We start from the raw sequence: 21300 nt of genomic DNA on the forward strand, positions 1-21300 counted from the left end.
ATATACTTACTGAAATTACAGATGTGCATGATAGTGTGGATAATACTGTAGCCAAAAATAAACACTCCGGTCAATTTGTGAAAGTATATATGTTGATCTAAAGGAAGCACTGAGCTATAGCCCCTTGTTCTTAGAAAGGTAATTGTTTGCCTCAGCATTAAAATTAAAATAAATGTACAGTTAAAATTTAAGCACTGGCCTAAAAAATATAAAATTAAAAATAAAGATAAATGTAAGAAATGAGAATAAACAGAATAAACAAAATAGATTTCAATAAAACTATCTGGTTGTATACGTACTTAACCGTTGAAACGAAAAACATGTTTTTACAGAAAAAATTTTTGTTTTATTCAAGAAGATTGTTTGAAGATTGTTTGATTGTTTGATTGATTGTTTGATTGAAGATTGTTTTATTTTTGAGCTCAAGAAGTGTTTTTATAACTTCGTTTTGTCGTTCAAATAATAGATACGATTCTGCAGAAGGTAAAGCAAGTAGAAATGTAAACCCACTAAAATGGTTATAAGATTATGACACTTATATGGTTCTATGTGCTATGAATTTGGTTGAAGATGTGCCACAGTCATTTGAAGAAGTAAAAGAAAGGGATGATAAAGATTGCTGGGTTAAGGCAATGGAAAGGGAGATTGATTCGATAAATAAAAATGGTACCTGGGACATAGTCGATAAAAAACCTGTTGGAAAGAATATTTTAGATACGAAATGGGTATATACTTTTAAACCTTTTGAAGAGCGTAAATGTGATAAATATAAGGCTCGATTAGTAGTTCGAGGATTTGCACAAGAGAGGGGAACAGATTACGAAAAAATTTATTCTCCAGCAGTAGCGAAAATGACTACCATTAGAGCGATCTTGGCTATTGGAAACCAATTTTCATTTTATTTCAGACAACTACATGTTAAGTCAGCATTCTTGAATGGAACTTTGGAAGAAGGAGTCTATATATATTCGCAAGAGGGAGTAGGATGTAAAAATGAAGTATATACATAGGTTAAATAAAGCATTGTATGGGTTGAACCAATCATCAAAATGTTGGAACATAGAAATTAACTCTTATTTACTTGAAATTGGATTTATAAGGTCCGAAAATGATTTTTGTTTATATATTACAAGTAATGATAATTTTGCAACATATCTTTTAATTTATGTAGATGATATAATAATTTGTGGTCCTGATAATGATTTTATAAACTATATTTTAAAGCAGTTACTGAAAAAGTTTGAATTGAAGGATAAGGGTAAACTTGAATATTTTCTTGGTTTAGAAATAAACTATGATAGAGACAAAGGTATTTTATATATTAGTCAGACAAGATATATTAAACAGATCTTAAGAAAAGTTGGGATGGATTCTTGCAATCCTAATTCTATACCAATAGATCCAAAATTGAATTTGACATGTAGTGATAATAATAATTCAAATAAACCTGTGAGACAATTAAAAGGTTGCGTAATGTATCTTATTTTTTTTAAAGGGTTTTAACGAGGGAGGGTGTTGTAGATCGTTAAAAACCTCCTTCCTGTTCTTTTTCTAATAAGAAGAAGAGAACTGACAGATGATAGAGATAGACGTTAGACATTTTATGTTAACAGATGAATTTGTATTTTTGTAGTAATCCAATATAATAGAAGGAAATAAAGGATAAATATGAAAGCAGCTTCTTTTATTAATTAGACTAGTTGATGATTAAAGTAAACAAAAATTAATTCCGACGCCGAAATGGCCGACGCCTAAACGGCTGACGTCCACTTGGCTCGACGCCCAAATGGTCCCGCCGAAACAGCAACGTACAGATGTCCTAAATCCCAAAACTTCGTTCAAAATATGAGAGTGTGCTCGTTACTAAATATTCTGGTCTATACTTACGCACCTTTGCTTTACGATCATCTAAAAGGATTTTTGTCACATTTTTCGGTGTAACTGTATTGTCCAGTTCATGGTTCTTTCAATGTACATATACGACCACTACGAAATTCGCGGAACCAAAATGGATCCTGGAAGGAGTAGGAGAGAAAGACCAAACAAGGCCTGTGGGGAGACGCTAACGCAGGACAGGGTATATGGATTGTTATTGATATGACCCAAGATAGAAATTTACAGAGAAAAAAGGCAGAGAGAATGAAAAAATTTAAGGTTATTATTACATACTTACCACAAGCTCTAGCAAATATCGTATACCAATTGGATCCCGCATATTGAATTGCCCTGGATATAAATAAAGCTGCATTGACTAGAAGGACTACTAATAAAAATGCTAGGTATACATAGTTATTTTTTAAATAAGGAATTGTAAAATAATACGGTCTCCAATTAATTATTTTCTTCATAACTGGTGTCCTCTTTAGAGGTTTTGGTGGGACCAACCATCGATCAATACTACAAGAAAACCTTTTGTTATTCGATTTATTAGTAAAATTTAGAAATATTAACAGATATTAAGTATGTTATCATAAATAGGGCATTCAATGAGAGCAAGAACAGGTTATTACCTCCGAATTCTATCCTACTGCATGGATTTTAATTAAATTTTAGGAATAGCCTGAAAATATCTCCTTATTCAAAGTCTACCCTATGCCGATGTGTGCTTTTGTCTTGGGGGCGGTTCCCACCCCTTCTGGGTGGTGGAAAATTTTTTGGTTAAACAACTACGGAAGTTGCTAGAGAACCTAATTCTAAGCAAAAACTGTTCTATAATTTTTTTTCGAAAACTCAATACTTTTTGAGTTATTCGTTGTTGGAAATTGGACATTTTCATTGAAATATAACACCTTTTCAAACGGTTTTTTGCGAATACCTTAAAAACAATGCATCTAACTAAAAAAATATATAAAACATTTTTGTAGCTCATAAAAAATCAAAAAGATTTGTTCCTTCTTCAATCTTCTAGTTATAACACAAAAAGAGATATGGTAGGTAAAAAGAGTTTGTTTTTTTGGTGCATGCTCAAATCAGTGTATTCAACTTGAAATAACAGAGAAACGGTCGTTTTTAGGTGTATAATGCTACCAATACCTTTTATTGCGCTTGAAAATTCCTTTCAAATATGCAATATTATATGTTGATTACATTCAAACTAAGCGAGATATTATGCTGCAAAAAATTGATGACTAACGGATTTTAAGAAAAAAATTGAGAAGTATATTTAACCACTCATCCACAAGAATTTAAATGCATCGTTTTTTTTCCACAATACATTTTACTACAGTGTTATTTTTATGTTGAAAAAGTTGACGGGTTTAAAATGAATGGTTTTTGAAAAAAATAAGATCAAATTATAGAGCGCATATTTAAATTTTCTTAAAAATCTTCCTTTTTCTTCATGTAACTTGAAAATGATAAGAGATACTGTTATAAAAAATAAAATCAAAATGTTTATCTAGAAGAAACCTACATTTTTGCTTGGTAACTTTTTTTGGCACCTCTTATCATTTTAGAGTTACATGGAGAAATAGGTTACAAGATTTTTAAGAAAATTTAAAAATGCGCTCAAAAATTTGATCTTATTTTTTTCAAAAACCATTCATTTTAAACCCGCCCAACTTTTTGAACATAAAAATAACACTATAGTAAAATGTATTGTAGAAGGAAAACGATGCATTTAAATTCTTGTGGGTGGGGGGTTAAATATACTTCTCATTTTTTTCTTAAAATACGTTAGTCATCAAATTTTTTACAGTTTATCTCGCATAGTTTGAATGTAATCGACATTTAATATTGCTTAATTTATAGGCCTTCTCAAGAAAAACAAAAGATATTGGTAGCATTATACACCTAAAATCGACCGTTTCTCTGTTATTTCAAGTTAAATACACTGATTTGAGCATGCACCAAGAAATCAAGTTTTTTTCATTTATCATACTTATCTCTTTTTGTGTTATAACTAGAAGTTTCATAAAGAAAAGAATGTCTTTGTTATTTTATAAGCTACAAAAATGTTTTATATAGTTTTTTTAGTTAGATGCATAGTTTTTAAGGTATTTGCAAAAAACCGTTTGAAAAGGTGTTATGTTTCAATGAAAATGGCCAGTTTTCAACCAGGAATAACTCAAAAATAATTGAGTTTTCGAAAAAAAAATTATAGAACAGTTTTTGCTTAGTATTAGGTTCTCTAGCAACTTCCGTAGTTATTTAAGCAAAAAAATTTTTCACCCCCGAGAAGGGGTGGGAACCGTCCCCAAGACAAAAGCACACATCGGCAGAGGGTAGACTTTGTTTCTTGGGCTATTCTCTACTTACTGTGAAAATATCACGTAAATAGATATAGTAGGATAGAATTCGGAGCTACATACCCTCATTGACTGCCCTAAAAGTGGTTCCACGAGAATTTTCAGTAGTAATTGCACAAGATCTCTAAGATTATCGAATTTTTCCCGAGTGACACTTTGACAGTTTTAATTTCGTCAAAGTGGCACGAGGGAAACGATTCGATAATAATTTTAGAGATCGAGTGCAATTTGCTGCGATTATTTCAAGAATAAAACAGTTCAAAACCAAAGTTTAATTGTAATTTATTTATGTAAGTACAAATTAGGGGAGAGTTGGACAAAACGGGACACCATTGTTGTTTATTTTTATTACCGAAAAAATGTTAAAGAAATTATCATATTATTATTTTTTATAGGTATTTATTGAAGCACACAAAAAACATATTTTTAACTATTTTTAATGACTGGAAAATAGTAAAAAAATATTTATTAAAGTCCTACACATCCCGTTTTAGCATACCACGGTTGGATAAAACGGGATAGGTTCACAATATTTAATTTTTTGCATAACATTATCTAAGTATAATTAAGTAGACATAAGACTGCTAAGCAAAATTTACCTTTGAAAAAACAATATCTTCAGTAGTCAGAAACTTAAAAATAGGTCTTTTTTATGTTTTATTGCAAAATGGGAAATAAGACTTTTTATTTAGGACTAGGTACGTATATCAGAACAAAAGTCACATAAAAATATGTTGTTTTTTTCTGCAGTATGAGAACACGCTTTATCGCTATTTAAAAAATTAATAGGACAACAAATAAATAGGTGGATAAAACGGGACATAAGAAACTGTATCCCATTTTATCCAACTTATAAGTGTCCCGTTTTGTCCAACTCAGACATTTTTCAAAACAAAAATGGCTCCTGCCTAAACGTGAAAATAAAATTAGATAGACTACAGATGAAAAGATTCGTTAATGAGTGCTTAATTAAGTGTAACAGTCACCGGAATTATATGTTTATATATGTAGTCAATATAATGTAGAAAACAACGCACTTAAAGTACAAAGTACCAAAAAAATGGAGTCAAACAATTCTAAACACAACAACTTTTCCTCAAATAGTGGCATCGAGGTAAAACGAACTGAGAATGTTAAAATGACGACTGAGAACACGTTTTCGTCGTTGTCCGATTGATAGCAGCACTAGTTGGGTCTCTAGGCTAGGTATCCCGTTTTATCCGACTATCCCGTTTTATCCAACTCTCCCCTACTACAGTTAAACACACAGTTATAAATATTTGACGGTTGAAAGTCATCACATCTATGACTTTTAAAACAGTAATAATTGTCATTTATGTCACTGAATGTATTTTTTCGTAGTAACGAAGGGCATCTGACGTAATATACTTGACGATGGGATATTATCAAAAATTATCGGGTATAATATCACAAGAGATTGAAAATAAATTGAAAATAACAGTTATAGTTAACAGAAAATAAGCGACAGTTTTTCGAAAATTTGTTGTCTGGCAATAGACACGAGAGCCCGCAGGGCTCGAGTGCCTATTGCCCAATGACAACAAATTTGAGTAAAAATGAAGCATTATTTTCTTATTTATTCTTACTGTCGTGTGATATTCGTAAGATTATTTTTTAATACGTATATTATGGATATTTTCTTAAATGTGACAGTGGTCAAAACTAGGAAACTGGTTGCCATTAAACAGAAACAATCTACTTAAAAAAATTCGATCGGTAATTTTCTACAGTAGATAATTCTCAGTATAATTTTAATCTGATTAGACAGAATTAAACACGTGATCAAATATCTTACTATACGATTGGAAGTTAAAATCATCAAAAAATAATCAGTTTAATTTTTATTTCTGTAGCTTTCTATTGGTCAGAATCTCCTATGAATGAAATAATCACTGTCATTTTGACAAACCTGCGTCAGATTTTCTCTAATCTGTTGTATCATCTTTATCGATATCTGTTCAGTGCAGTAGTGTGTTAATTTAAGAATTCGTTTTTGTTGTTTCATATGAAAGTAGTGTTTATTGATAGTTAATTTATTATATATTTGTTGTTGTATAAGTGGTTCGCCTCTTTGAAAGAATAGATTGTTGTTAATTGTGAGTTTTAGTTATATGTAGGTAGGTAAGTATATTTTACGTAAAAATATTTTGAATTCTAATGCGAGTATATAAAGTTTTAGGAGGATTTTTTATTCTAAAAATATTATCAACAGTTTAACAAAATGGAAAAAGTAAATCAAACGAAAAATAAAGTGAAACCTTTCAAGAAAAAGTCCATTAAATACCCTGCCAAAATTATGCGAAAATCGAAATTTGTTTCGCTTCACAACAAAAAATGATTATTTATTATTTTTTTATTATTAGATATTTCATGCAAATACCTTTCTAAATACCTATCTTAACATAAAATTTTCACCCATTTTGGTTTATTTTTCTAAATATCTATTTATTAATAATAAAATCGTTTTCTATTACTTCCATTTAGCGCGACTATGATATTGTCAAAATATTAATCATAGATAATGTCAAATATTACCACTGTTGCCAAAGTTTATAATACTGTCTCCATAAGTTATATTTTGTTGCTACCTGTTGATCGCTACGGTTTACTCTTAAGGGTCAATGTTGTTTTTGACATGACGAAATGTAGTGGAAATATAGGACATTTAGGAAATTTTAAATGATTACTTTTTACCTTATTGATAAATTTTCTAATAGTCCACCGTGTTTTTCTAATTGGTTTTTTAAAGCCTCATACGTAATAGCGCCCCTATGGTTAGAGTCGGCGTCTTCAAACATGGCCAGCGTCAAATCAGCTACTTGTTCTTCACTGAATTGCATTCCATTTTCTTCCATGCACGCTCTCATGACATGTTGGAGTTCTCTTAATTGTATTAAACCGTCACCTAAAATTTTTTACAGCTGCTTTAATACTTTTCTAGAAAGGTGCAAAAATTAGCAAACAATGAATTTTTAAAAAATTTTAGTTTTAAACGAAATTTGTAGCTATACGAACAAAATTGATATATGTACTTACCATCCAAATCATATACTTTAAATAGAAATCGTATTTTGTCATCTGGTGTTTGTCCAGCAAACTGGTGCACTGCATCGAGAAACTCTTGAAGTGAAATGGAGCCCGAATTGTCTTTATCAAATATTTGGAAAACTCTGTCCGTGAAAAATGGCTGAAAATATAAAATAAAAATTTTTTATGTGACAAAGTCATTACGAGAGACAGAGAGAGAAAGAGAGAGAGAGAGAGAGAGAGAGAGATAGAGATAGAGAGAGAGAGAGAGAGAGAGAGAGAGAGAGAGAGAGAGAGAGAGAGAGAGAGAGAGAGAGAGAGAGACATGAGACTCGACAGGCAAAAGAAACCATAATAATCAGGAAAAGTAATTTGGTATGATTCCCACAATGCATTGAAAACTGATTATTAACTAACATTAAGAGAAGTATCCATATTCCTCAAATGTGAATTCGAGGTAACAAAGTAGGAAAACTCGAAGAGGTACCACACGGTTTTTTTATTTAATAAAAAGTCATATAAGGACGCGTTTCGGCTCTGCACGGGCCATCATTAGCTTAAGTACAGGAACATAGAAAACAAAGGACTGACCATAAACAGGAAGGAGAAAGAATCAACTAGTTAACATTGCATATAAAAAGATGCACATACTTCATCATTATTGGATGAGTTATTTATAGCATTTTGTTCTTATTAAACCTCTACATCCTCTACATGCAGAAGTTTTACAATATTTTACAGTTTAATAAGAATAAAATGCTATAAATAACTCATTAAAATAATGATGAAGTGTGTGCATCTTTTTACATACAATGTTAACTAGTTGATTCTTTCTCCTTCCTGTTTCTGGTCAGTCCTTTGTTTCCTATGTTCCTGTACTTAAGCTGATGATGGCTCGTGCAGAGCTGAAACGCGTCCTTATATGACTTTTTATTAAATAAAAACTTTGTGGTACCTCTTCGAGTTTTCCTACTTTGTTTGATTATTAACTTTTGAAAATGTAAATACAAAGCGGGGTCAGACAAAGTGACTCGTTAAGCCCACTGCTCTTTAATATAATAATGGACGAAATAATAGAAGCAGTACGTAAATGTCATGATTACAGAATGGGGAACAAAGAAATCCAAATATTATGTCATGCAGACGACGCCGCATTAATCGCCGAGACAGAAGACGATCTTCAAATATTAACACACATCTTCGTTACAACAGCCAAGAAATACAATATGATAATACCTATCAACAGAAAAAAACAAATGTATGACAACATCTAACTACCCACTACGATATAAAATCGAAATTGATGGGAAAATAATAAAGCAGGAAGCAAAGTTTAGATATCTGGGAATATATATAACCAGTTACGGAGATGTTGAAGAGGAAGTACGACAACAAAGCTTAAAAGCAAGTAAAGAGGTAGTATCTCTTAATGACACCATCTAGAAGAACAAACACCTAAGATAAGACACAAAAGCAAGAATCTATAAAGCAGCAATTAGACTTATATTGACATACACGGCGGACACGACCTGACACATCTAAAACGAGACTACTACTAGAAATAACCGAGATGAAAATACTTCGACGAATATCAAGAAAAGTCTGTTGGATAGGGAGAGAAGCGAAAACATAAGAAGATCATGCAATGTAGAAGATGTAAATAGATGGTTGACAAAACGGAAAGAGGAGTGGATCGAACACATTAGTAGAATGGCAGAGGATAGGATAGTACGAATAGCACGATATAAGTCACCAAATGGACGAAGAAGTGTTGGCAGACCAAGAAAAAGATGGTGCGATAATTATATTATATGTTTCATTCTATTTTATGTCGATTTTAATGTTTTTTATTCAATAAAATTAGGCACTTACGTTTTTGGAGACGACAATTTTTTTGAAATCATCTTTTTTAATCTCCTTTCCTTCTCCCACAGTCTGTCTAAATAATAGTTCAAGTCGGTCGATGCTACCCTTATCAAATCCTGTACGAGATCTGTAAATATGAATTGGTTACATGGATGGATCCATACTTGGAGGAAAATATGAATACAACTAACCTGGTACTCGTCACTGTACTTAAAAACTCCATTATAGCTTCAGAAGAAATGACGCCAGCATTCTCTTCGTCTATCAGTCGAAAAAGTTTATCTACAATCTGCAAAATTTACAAAAAATAATAAAAGGTTTGCTATACATATATAATTTTCTAAATATCTACACATAAAAATCAAAAATAAACCTCAGTGTGAAATAGGAAAAATCAGAACGAAGAATTGGAATAGAAATAAATTAAAATAAAACACGTACCTATATACTTATAAGTGGCAACGAAATATTGAACTTAAATTACTCACTAAAATTAAAGAAGACACAATTTTGAGATAAAAATTATAAAAATATCTGATCAGAAATGAATACAAATAACAAAAGAAGGCGAATAGATGAAGGGACCCTATGAAGGGTACTGGAACAAAAAAATCTGTTTAAGATATTAAAAATATGATTATACAGTCCTGTCTAAGTCCCGTAAAATCTTCAAGCCGAACAAAAAATAATAAACTGTATATTAGGGCAGTCAATGAGGGTATTTGGCTCCGAATTCCATCCTACTATATCGATTTACTTGATTTTTTCACAGTAAGTAGGGAATAGCTCAAGAAACAAAGTCTACCCTATGCCGATGTGCGCTTTTATCTTGGGGGTGGTTCCAACCCCTTCTCGTAGGTGAAAAATGTTTTGGTTAAAATAGCCCCGGCAGAGGCTAGAGAACCTAATTTTAAGCAAATCTGTTCTATAATCATTTTTTGAAAACTCAATACTTTTTGAGTTATTCGTGGTTGAAAATTGGCCATTTTCATTCAAAAATGACACCTTTTCGGATGGATTTTTGCGAATACCTTAAAAACTATGCATCTAACAAAAAAACTACATAAAATATTTCTGTAGGTTATAAAAAAACAAAGAGATTTGTTCCTTCATAAATCTTTTAGTTAAAGTACAAAGAGGGATATGGTAGATAAGAAGAGTTTGTTTTTTTACTGCATGCTCAAATCGGAGTATTCAACTTGAAATAACAGAGAAACGGTCGATTTTAGGTGTATAATGATACAAGTAACTTTTGTAGTGCTTGAAAAGACCTTTAAAACGAGCAATACTAAATGTCGATTACATTAAAACTAAGCGAGATATTCTGCAAAAAAGTTTATGACTAATGTATTTTAAGAAGAAATGAGAAGTATATTTAATCCCTCATCCATCAAAATTAAATTTAAATACATCGTTTTCCTTCTACAATACTTTTTATTATAGTGTTATTTCTATGTTCAAAAAGTTGGACTGGTTTGAAATGAATGGTTTTAAAAAAAATAGATCAAATTATAGCGCGCATTTTTAAATTTTCTTAAAAATCCTCCTTTTTCTCCATGTAACTCGAAAATGATAAGAGATACGAAAAAAAGATACCATACAAAAGTGTAGGGTTTTTTCAGATAAAAATTTCCTTTTTATTTTTTATTACTGTATCTCTTATCATTTTCAAGTTGCATGAAGAAAAAGAAGATTTTTAAGAAAATTTAAAAATGCGCTCTATAATTTGATCTTTTTTTTTGTTCAAAAAACCATTCACTTTAAACACGTCCAACTTTTTGAACATAGAAATAACATTATAATAAAAGGTATTGTAGAAGGAAAATTATGCATTTACATTTTGGTGGATGGGGGTTAAAATTAATTCTCATTTTTTCTTAAAACACATTAGTTATCAATTTTTGTTGCAGCATATCTCGCTTAGTTTTAATGTCATGGACCTTTAATATATCTCAGTTTAAAGGTCTTTTCAAGCAGTACAAAAGGTATTGGTTACATTATACACCTAAAATCGACCGTTTCTCTGTTAATTCAAGTTGAATACACTAATTTGGGAATGTACCAAAAAACAAACTATTTTCACCTACCATATCTCTTTTTGTATTATAACTAGAAGATTTATGAAGGCAAGTGTCTCTTTGTTTTTTTATAACCTACAAAAATGTCTAATATAGTTTTTTTAGTTATGTAGATGCATAGTTTTTAAGGTATTCTTAAAAATCCGTTCGAAAAGGTTATTATGTTTCAATGAAAATGGCCAATTTTCAACCAAGAATAACTCAAAAAGTATTAAGTTTTAAAAAAAAATTATAGAACAGTTTTTGCTTCAAATTAGGTTATCTAGCGAATTCCGTGGTAACTTTAACCATAAAATTTTCCATCCCTCAGAAGGTGTGGGAACCACCCCCAAGATAAAAGCACACATCGGCATAGGGTAGGCTTTGAATTAGAAGATAAGTAGAGGCTAGGCCCAAAAGGGTACCCCCCTAAGATAGGCAAAATGCCCTCACTCTTAGAATTCAATATTTTTAATTTTTTTACGTTCTGTGCAATTAAAAAATGAGATAACGCGGATTTTTAGCTCGCCACCCCCCTTACCCCTCCCCCCACAGCCAAAAACGTAGATTTTTAGATTTAATTTTTTTTTAGTTGGGTTGTAATTGATTTAAAAATTTCAAAAAATTCACACATATAGCTGAGGATTTTACAAAACATGTCCATTTTTTATAAACCCTTAGGTCGAGTGTACATAACCTCAAATTTTTTTTAACCTTTTTAAAACCTATAACTTTTTTTTGGAGGGGGCTGCAGGTCCAATTTTTTTTGGATTTTGTGTACTTTGTCAAAAGATATCTCTCTGATTTTTTTCAGATTTTTCCGTCAGATGCGCCATCTTGAAAAATCCGGAAAACTATTTTTTTAGGGGGTTTTTAAGTAATTTTCTCCATTTTATATACTGCAACATAGATCAACTCAAGGCTTTGTCAATAGATTATGTATAATTTAAAATAAATGAGTATTAAAAGATTATCAAAAATTGGGCAAAACACCTTTAAACCCCCCAAAAACCATGTTTTTTTAAGTTATGTAAGGGTTTTTGCGGGCTCAATGATATTTTTTGAGATCGATACAGCCTGAATATTTTTTTTCATTTTTTTACGTTATATGTGATTAAAACATAAGACTAATCGCATTTTTAGCTCAACACCCCCTCCCCTTGCCCGCACAAAAACGTCAATTTTCCTATTTTTTTTTTGTTTAATGTTGCAATTAATTTAAAATTTTTATGAGGCTTCTACAAAACATATGTATCTATTTTTTATAGACCCGTGCAAGTCGAGTGTACAATACATATAACCTCAAAATTCCTTTTTTATTTTTTTAAAACGTATTTTTGACTTCCAATCGATATTTTTTTAAAACGTCCAATGAATATTGTACATCTCTCTCTCTCTCTCTCTCTCTCTCTCTCTCTCTCTCTCTCTCTCTCGCGGACGTCCGCTTCAATACATGCTTAGCGCTCATTTTTAATTATTAAAAATAATAGTTAGTAATAAAATAAATACAAAAATTTATTTAGGCTATTGCAGGGGAGGCTTTAAACTTTGAGTTGGTCACTTTATGGCTTTCATAATAATAATTTTTAATCGAGTTATTAAGCCTTGAAAATGGCTATTTTCGCGTCAAATTTGAAATTGCATGTAACTCGACAACAGTCAATTTTATAGAAAAATCACAAGATACTTTTTTTGCTCAGCTTGATCCATAGACTCTAAAACAAATTTGTCCGAAGTGAAAAAATTGATTTTTTGAATTCGTTTAAAAAAATGTTTAAACAATTTTCCGACCGCTGTACTGCCTGGCACCTTGTGGATTTGTTATAAGTACCTGTTTTTGAGTAAGTTTGTGCAAAAAAATTAATCGGAATAATTTACCTAACGGGACAAGCATACAGCGTGGATTATGACCCAGCTAACAGTGTTCGTATATATAACGTCAGACAAACGTCAACATTTTGGGAGAAGTTACGACAAAAGTTACGTCAAATTTTACCCAAAATATACGTAAAAAAGTCACAGCGATGTTACGTAACAATTTTACGTTATTTCTACGTAACCATTTTAACGTCACAAAAACGTCACTTTTTAGGAGAATTTTCGGTATAAATGATATTTATAAATAGGACTTAAAATTATTGTGTAAATAAAACCACATACATGATGCTGACACATTTATTAAATATTTGAAATAAACATTTATTATATATTTTACATTTATGGGAGAGAAAGAGACAAAATTATTAATAGCTACTTTATATTACAATACATAAACATACCCTTGAAGTAATCTTCATTCGTAAACTGCACACTTTCATATAAAGACTAGGCTGCTTCCCCATTTTTAGAAGATATTTCCATACATTTCGTTTTTCAACTAAACTCTCATTGAATAGAATTCTATTTTGTTTATCCTATTTAGGGAAAGAATGAAACAATAAAATACTATTAGGTACGCTTTATCCAAGAATCACATTGAGGCACACAACAATAATAATTCGATTTTTTTTACGTAACTCCATACTCCATAAAAACAAACACGATTTTAATCACGGAAATGTAAGGTTAGGTATTAATGAAAGGTTCAAAATAAATACGCGATGGCGCTGCAATCTCAAACGAGATCTTATACGTGTCTATACCTACCAAAAATCCACGTGTTAGAGACGAATAAATTCATACGCATTAAAACCTACTAAAGAGCCACGTTTCAGAAACGAATAAATTCATACGTATAATATACGTATTAAAATTTCGTATCAGTAACGTCATTTTTTGATAGATATTACGCAACAATACAAAAAAACCTAAATTTAACGTTAATGTAACGTTATCTTGCTAGCTGGGGAGCCAAACGTAGATGGTTTGTAAAATACACAAAACACAAAAAAATTAGCGGCCATCTCCAAAAAAAGTTATACGTACCTATTAAAAAACAAAAAAAAAATGAGGTTATAATATGTACACTCGACCTTCGGGTCTTCGGGTCCATGAAAATAGATGTTCTGTAAAAGCCTCAGCTGTGCGTGGGAATTTTTTGAAATTTATAATTTAATAATTACTAATTATTCTAAATAGGAAATAAGCCACAATTTTACTAAAAAATTATTTTATTAACGTTTCGACGTCCACCACGGACGTCGTTGTCAAAATACAAAATATTAATAAATTAAACAAAAATGTTGCTTGAATCTTCTAATAATTTAATTTAATCTGACCTATTTATATAGATTGTCCCAAACCATTTTTTCAGTGCGTCACAGATTATCGAATTCTCTCTATCGCATTACAGATGGAAAATAAAATCTTTTTTAGTTAAATTGTGGCTTATTTCCCATTTGAATAGTTAATTACAAAAATGCCACAAAGAAATAGCTTCAGAACAACATTTATAGTTTAAAAAACCATACTGAAGTAAAAACTTCTTTTGTATATTGGTATAAAAAGTTTTATTAAAAAACATAAAAGTCCTCCAAAAGGATTTGCAAAACGTTTTCAATCTGAATCAGATCATCCTCAGTGCGTTCTGCTTCATAAAAGAAACTAGCAACTTATTTAAAAAGGTTACATCGATATAAATGGTTTACATAATAATTATCGATATAAATGGTTTACATTTATAGTTTAATTGCAAACCGACTTAAAAAAAAAATAAAATCGAAAAATTGACATTTGGCTGTGGAGAAGGGGGGGATAGGGGAAGTGGGCTAAAATTGCGGTGAGTCCTAATTTTTTAAAATCATATAGAACGTAAAAAAATAAAAAAAAAATATTCAGGCTGTATCGACCTCAAAAAATATAATTAGACCCGCAAAAATCCTTACAAAACTTTAAACAAACCTGGTTTTTGAGGGGTGTAAAAGTGTTTCGCCCAATTTTTAAATATCCTAATATACTCAGTTATTTCAAATTATACATAATCTATTAACAAAACCGTGAGTTGATCTATGTTGCAGTGTATAAAATGGAGAAAATCCCCAAAACCCCCCTAAAAAAACAGTTTTCCGGATTTTTCAAGATGGCGCACCTGACGGAAAAATCTGAAAAAAATCAGAGAGATAGCTTTTGATAAAATACACGAAATGCAAAAAAAAATTGGACCTGCAGCCCCCTCCAAAAAAAAGTTATAGGTTTTAAAAAAGTAAAAAAAAATTTTGAGGTTATGTACACTCGACCTAACGGTCCATAAAAAATGGACATGTTTTGTAAAAGCCTCAGCTATACGTGCGAATTTTTTAAAATTTTTAAATCAATTACAACCCAACTAAAAAAAATTAAATCTAAAAATCTACGTTTTTGGCTGTGGGGGGAGGGGTAAGGGGGGTGGCGAGCTAAAAATCCGCGTTATCTCATTTTTTAATTGCACAGAACGTAAAAAAATTAAACAAATTGAATTCTGAGAGTGAGGGCATTTTGACTATCTTAACGGGGGGTACCCTTTCATTAAAATCCATACAGTAGGATAGAATTCGGAGGTAATATCCTATTTTTGCTCCCATTGACTGGCGTATATACGGAGAAAAGCATTGATCAGAATATTTATAACCTAACTTATTATAACACTGTTTTAGGAAAAAGAACATATATTGATGGATCTCTATTATAAAATACAATTAATATCAGTTTGTCAATCTATAGTATGTCGTGGTAATACAGATATTACGAATATGTACACATAAGTTCAAACAAACAAAGATTATGCACAAAGAAACATAAGTAAATTATTTCTAACGATTAGTTATAACCATGTTTTAAAGATTATTAATTTAGTTCTAAAGAAGATCCTAACATAAGTTAAATTTATAGAAAACCACCAGGACAAAAATAAATGATCAACAAAGACAGATAAGTATCCAAACAGATACTTTATAAAATATGTAAAATAGTATGCTACATAGATAAATATTTTAAAATATTACATACCCCCTTTGTTAAAAATATCAAATAAAACTGTTCCAAATAAATAGGTTTCTCTCCACACAAACAGTACGCCACACTCTCCAATTGTTCTGCAAAATCGATCTGTGTTTCATTGCTGTAAAAACAAATAATATCATTAGTATAAAAATATTGAAGACTGTTTACGTACTAGTTTTTGCTAATTAATAGTATATTGTGGTATTATTTTAAAATTAGAGGAGTCACATACTGTCAATTTCCTATACACTGTTCTGTGAGAACATTAATAAGATTGTAGGAAATCATCCAATGACATTAGAAGTTAGAATACGTAGAGAAAAGTTAGGGATAAATAAAAATTTGTAGTAAAATTAGTAATAAATAGTATTTATATTATCTTCTTTTTCTTTTTCTGCTTTATAAGTAATTCTGCTTGTTTATTGGTGGATTGATACCTTTATAAAAGGTTGTCACTCCATCTTTTGCGCGCCGCCGATACATCTACCGATTGGCGATTTATCTCTTGCTATTTTGACCACACTAGTCCATTGAAATGTTACATTTAGGGTTGCATGTCTTAGAGGAGTCAATTTTATTTTTTTAATGTATAGGGGGGTTCAGTAGAAGCTTAAGTTCAAATTTTTGGGGTCGCCGCCCTTGTCCCCCGGCCTCAATCTTGGAAAAATGCTGCAAAGGGCTTTCGCGCTGTATCATCTAAACTAGCAACCATAGAGAACTACAACCATACAGACAAAATGTATTGATGAGTTTATCAAAAGTTGGAGTCAGATATTAGTAATACCCAGATGGGGTTCAGAAAAGGACTAGGTACTCGAGAAGCTCTCTTCGGTTTGAATGTTCTTACACAAAGATGCCTAGACGTTAATCAAGAAGTACATGCATGTTTTATCGATTTTAAAAAAGCGTTTAGCAGAGTACGCCACGATAGGCTAAGAAACATTATTGAAAGAAAAAACATAGATAATAAAGATCTGCGAATAATCTTCAACTTATATTGGAATCAGAAAGCTAACATCGAAATAGAAAATGAGATATCAAAAGCAATAGAAATACGTAGAGGAGTACGACAGGGATGCATTTTGTCACCACCGCTATTTAATGTATATAGTGAATGCATCTGCCAGGAAGCCCTTTTGCAAGCAAATGAAGGAATCGTAATCAATGGAGAGTTTGTAAATAATATTCCATACGCGGACGACACTGTACTAGTTGCAAGAACAGTAGAAGAATTACAACGATTACTTACAAACATCAATATTACTTACAACAATTATGACATAAACATTAATATCAAAAAAACCAATTATATGGTCTTCAGTAAAATTATGATACAACCAGCACATATTAGTATAAACGGCATTCAAATTGAAAAAGTATCAAGTTACAAATACTTGGGAACTTTAATAAACAAAAATGGAGACCAAAACAATGAAATAAAAAGACGTATCGAAATTGCCGGGGCCACCTTCATAAAGAGGAGAAAATTCTTCTGCAACAGAGATATAAGCATCCCTCTACGATTAAGAATGCTAAGAGGCTACGTATTTAACACGCTATTATACGGTGTAGAGGCCTGGACTCTCAAACAGAACAACATAAAAAATATTGAAAGTTTCGAGATGTGGTGCTACCGTCGAATGCTGAAGATAAGTTGAGTTGAAAGAATCACAAACCTTGAAGTAATACGAAGGATAGGAAGAGACCCAGAAATTTTGTTAACGATAAAACGAGGAAAACTCGAATATTTGGGTCACCTGATGAGAGGTCATAAATACGCATTACTTTAAAATATAATGCAAGGAAAAATAGAAGAAAAACGGAATCCAGGCCGTAGAAGAATGTCATGGTTGCGGAATTTGAGAGAGTAATTTGGCTGCACCACCATTAAATTTTTTATAGGTCAGCTGTAAACAAGGTCAGGGTAGCCTTGATGATTTCCAATCTCCGATAGGAGTGGCACAAGAAGAAGAAGATTCGTCTAGGGTCATCTGTGTTTGCCATTGTTTTTGATATTGTCAGATTAATTTTTAAGCCGACGTATTGAGAGCTCTCTGCGAGTTCCTCCATCATAATTTGAAGTTACTAGTAATCCAGTCGTTCCAGCAATATTGATGTATACGTTTTCAATGTAAAATTTAGAAATGTGATCAGCATTAATTTAAGAAATTTATTTTGTATTGTGTAGGTAATGTTTCTTAAATGTCAGTATTCTACAGATTATTTGTTTGGTTTAATTTTATTATTTATTTTATCTGCCGTTGCATAAGTGTATTTCTTCAAAACATTTCAAAATTATTTATTGACTGAACTTGGCCATCATGGCTTCGTTCTATTGATTATCAAATTTACTGCGCTACCAGACCGCAACATTGAATTAGGATTGGTTACGGTAATTAGTCAAAACTGACCACCGAAGAACATATTTTTATTAAATCTGACAAATATGGTGCTCAATTATCTTGACTTTTATGAATCATTTGTGTATAATAGTAACATGCGTAACATGGATTAAAGTTACTTTGCATGTATAATTAATTTCAAAAATCAATCTTATCTACCCGTTTATTAATATTCCCATTTCATCTATATCCAAACTCTTATCATTATTAATGGTGTTTACCAGTAAAAGTATCACTTACATTAATCTTTGCTTCAAAAATTCTATCCAATCTTCTTGGGCTAAGCACTGGTCCCGGTCTTGATCGAATAACTTAAATAATTGCTCCAAAAGTTCCTGCAAAAGGATGATTTCGTTAATAATTTTTTAATACTATTTTACAAAAAATATAAAATATTATGTACATAATAAAACTTTTAGTATTTTCCTGTGCTTTCAATATGTGTGAAAGTAATTAACCCTTGACTACTGACATGGGGTATGCCGTACTGCACAGAAAATATATGTAGAATTGTAAATATTTTATCTTATATTTTTAAATTCTCCTGTATATATAATTTTTCTTAATTATTACGAAAACGAAATAAGAGGATCACGCATAAGAACACATGTGCGGATTAGCTTGGGGATCGGGAGTCGGAGTTGCAAGATAAACATAAGTAGCCGCCTTGACTAATTTTATTGGTTTTCGTTTATTCGAAAAAGTCGGTACATACTTTGATTCAATTTTAATAGGTTGGTTCTCATGGCAAAACGGAAAAGGGAGATTAGATGTATTTAAGAGAATTGGTTTTAGCGTAGGGGAAAGGCAGTCGATTTTAACATCATAAACGCGACGGATGTGTTCTTTGAGATAATACTTAGAAAAAGACGAATTAAGACGGGTATTATATTGATTAGACGCAAATGATCTATAAATACATTTCTTTTTTGTAAGAATAAGAACACGTAAAATTTTAGTCGCAATTACACAAACACTTTTACATTTCGTAAATTTAATAGTATCAATAATTTAGTTATCTATTTTATTAATTAAAACTGTTAAACATCAAACGGACTTTTACTACGATTGTCTTTAACGAATCCCACATATATTTTGTTGTAAAACGTGTTTTATAAAAGATTTCTAGAATACCATCTGCGTACCTTCAAGTGATGTGTAATTGTACCTGCTCCCAACTGCTGCAGTTTTAGTATGGTTTAGTCTTTGAGCGATATTGACGTAAAGTTTTCTTGCGGTATCGCATACCGCACGTCAGTGTTTACGTTTCTATAGTTAAAAACAGCCCAGTGTATTCTATCGCTATTGTATATGGCAAGTTCATCTAGTTGTTCTATCTAACTGCTTTCAACATTATTTTACTATCTTTTAGTTACCAATACTCAAGTTTTTTTGTAATTCAGTTCTTAAAGGATTTGGTAAGAACCTCCACCATTTTTTAATATCATGTATGCGTTGATAATTTTCTTTAAAAAATAAAATTTATTTTATTTGGAGCTGCATTTTTTTCTACATCAGTGTGAAGAATCATTCCGTATTTGGTGTAAAAAACAAGTACAGTTATATAAGATAAATTCATATTGAAAACAAAGGAGAATAGGCAGTGGTATGACATACCGCATGTCAGAGACTACGTCCTGAAACATCCATTCAACATGCTATATGGCCGGCCTATTTTCATTTGATTTGTGCAATCTTTTCTATTAAATGTGTTGGTTTATTCCTCTCTCTTACTATCCTGTTTGATACCATATATCTTCGGGTTATTCCAGGAATGTTTTCTGAGTTATTCTTAATTTACTGGCAGATTTTTTACTCGCTATTAATGTTTTGGAACCGTACGTTAAGGTGAAACAGTAGCGATCAACAGGTAGCCAAAACGCGTTCCAAGATTGCGGCTGTAATTTTGAATATTTTTTCGAGATATTTGGCACACGTATTCGTAATATAATAAAGAATGGCGGTACAGAGCCCAATTTGAAAAATATATTAATATGTGGAAATTACTCTGTAATTAAATACAATATTAAGAAACGAGCCTGTACCGCCATTAAGAAGAACAAAAAAATACACTTTCTTCAAATAAACTTTTTTATCCGATGCCTAGATTTTGTGTCATTTTGGAACTACTAATGAAATAAAAAATTTTAGTAGTTCCAAAATGACACAAAATCTAGGCATCGGATAAAAAAGTTTATTTGAAGAAAGTGTATTTTTTTGTTCTTCTTAATGGCGGTACAGGCTCGTTCTTTTAATATTGTATTTAATTACAGAGTAATTTCCACATATTAATATATTTTTAAAATTGGGCTCTGTACCGCCATTCTTTATTATATTTCGAATACGTGTGCCAAATATCTCGAAAAAATATTCAAAAGTACAGCCGCAATCTTGGAACGCGTTTTTGCTACCTGTTGATCGCTACTGTTTCCTCTTAATATCGGCGTGTACATTGGTTGTAAACTTTTTTCTTTAAGCAACTCGTAGAGTTCCATTTTTTAGAATAAGTATGTTGCATCTTACCAAGTGCTGCTCATCTCAAATTTATAAGCCGCTGAATCTTATAGGAGTTTGATCGTCTTTTCCTATTATAATTTTATATTCCAAGTCAATATAGCTAGAAACCTGATCTACTTTGTTGTCACTTCTTCTCAGTGTGAACTTGAGATATAAAAATTTAAGCCATAGGAACTGTAATAAATGTATTGTTGAGCCACTTTTGGTATATATATATATATATATATATATATATATATATATATA

At 31.2% G+C, this 21300-nt stretch overlaps 1 protein-coding gene across 2 annotated transcripts in view; it reads right to left on the bottom strand.

Annotated features, from left to right (window-relative positions):
- Window positions 1–21300, bottom strand: part of LOC114339608 (NADPH oxidase 5) — a 443824-nt gene that overhangs the window by 32438 nt on the left and 390086 nt on the right. For both annotated transcript variants that reach the window (XM_050649031.1, XM_050649030.1), the window contains exons 2-9: window positions 18778–18872; window positions 16142–16253; window positions 9353–9450; window positions 9168–9288; window positions 7305–7455; window positions 6963–7173; window positions 2174–2397; window positions 11–199 (exon numbers count right to left, since the gene is read on the bottom strand). In XM_050649031.1, coding sequence (XP_050504988.1) covers window positions 11–199; window positions 2174–2397; window positions 6963–7173; window positions 7305–7455; window positions 9168–9288; window positions 9353–9450; window positions 16142–16253; window positions 18778–18872 — 1201 coding nt within the window. The remainder of the gene's footprint in view (window positions 1–10; window positions 200–2173; window positions 2398–6962; window positions 7174–7304; window positions 7456–9167; window positions 9289–9352; window positions 9451–16141; window positions 16254–18777; window positions 18873–21300) is intronic.

The sequence above is a fragment of the Diabrotica virgifera genome, chromosome 4 (genome assembly GCF_917563875.1).
Source record: "Diabrotica virgifera virgifera chromosome 4, PGI_DIABVI_V3a".
In the NCBI taxonomy this organism is placed as follows: Eukaryota; Metazoa; Arthropoda; class Insecta; order Coleoptera; family Chrysomelidae; genus Diabrotica; species Diabrotica virgifera.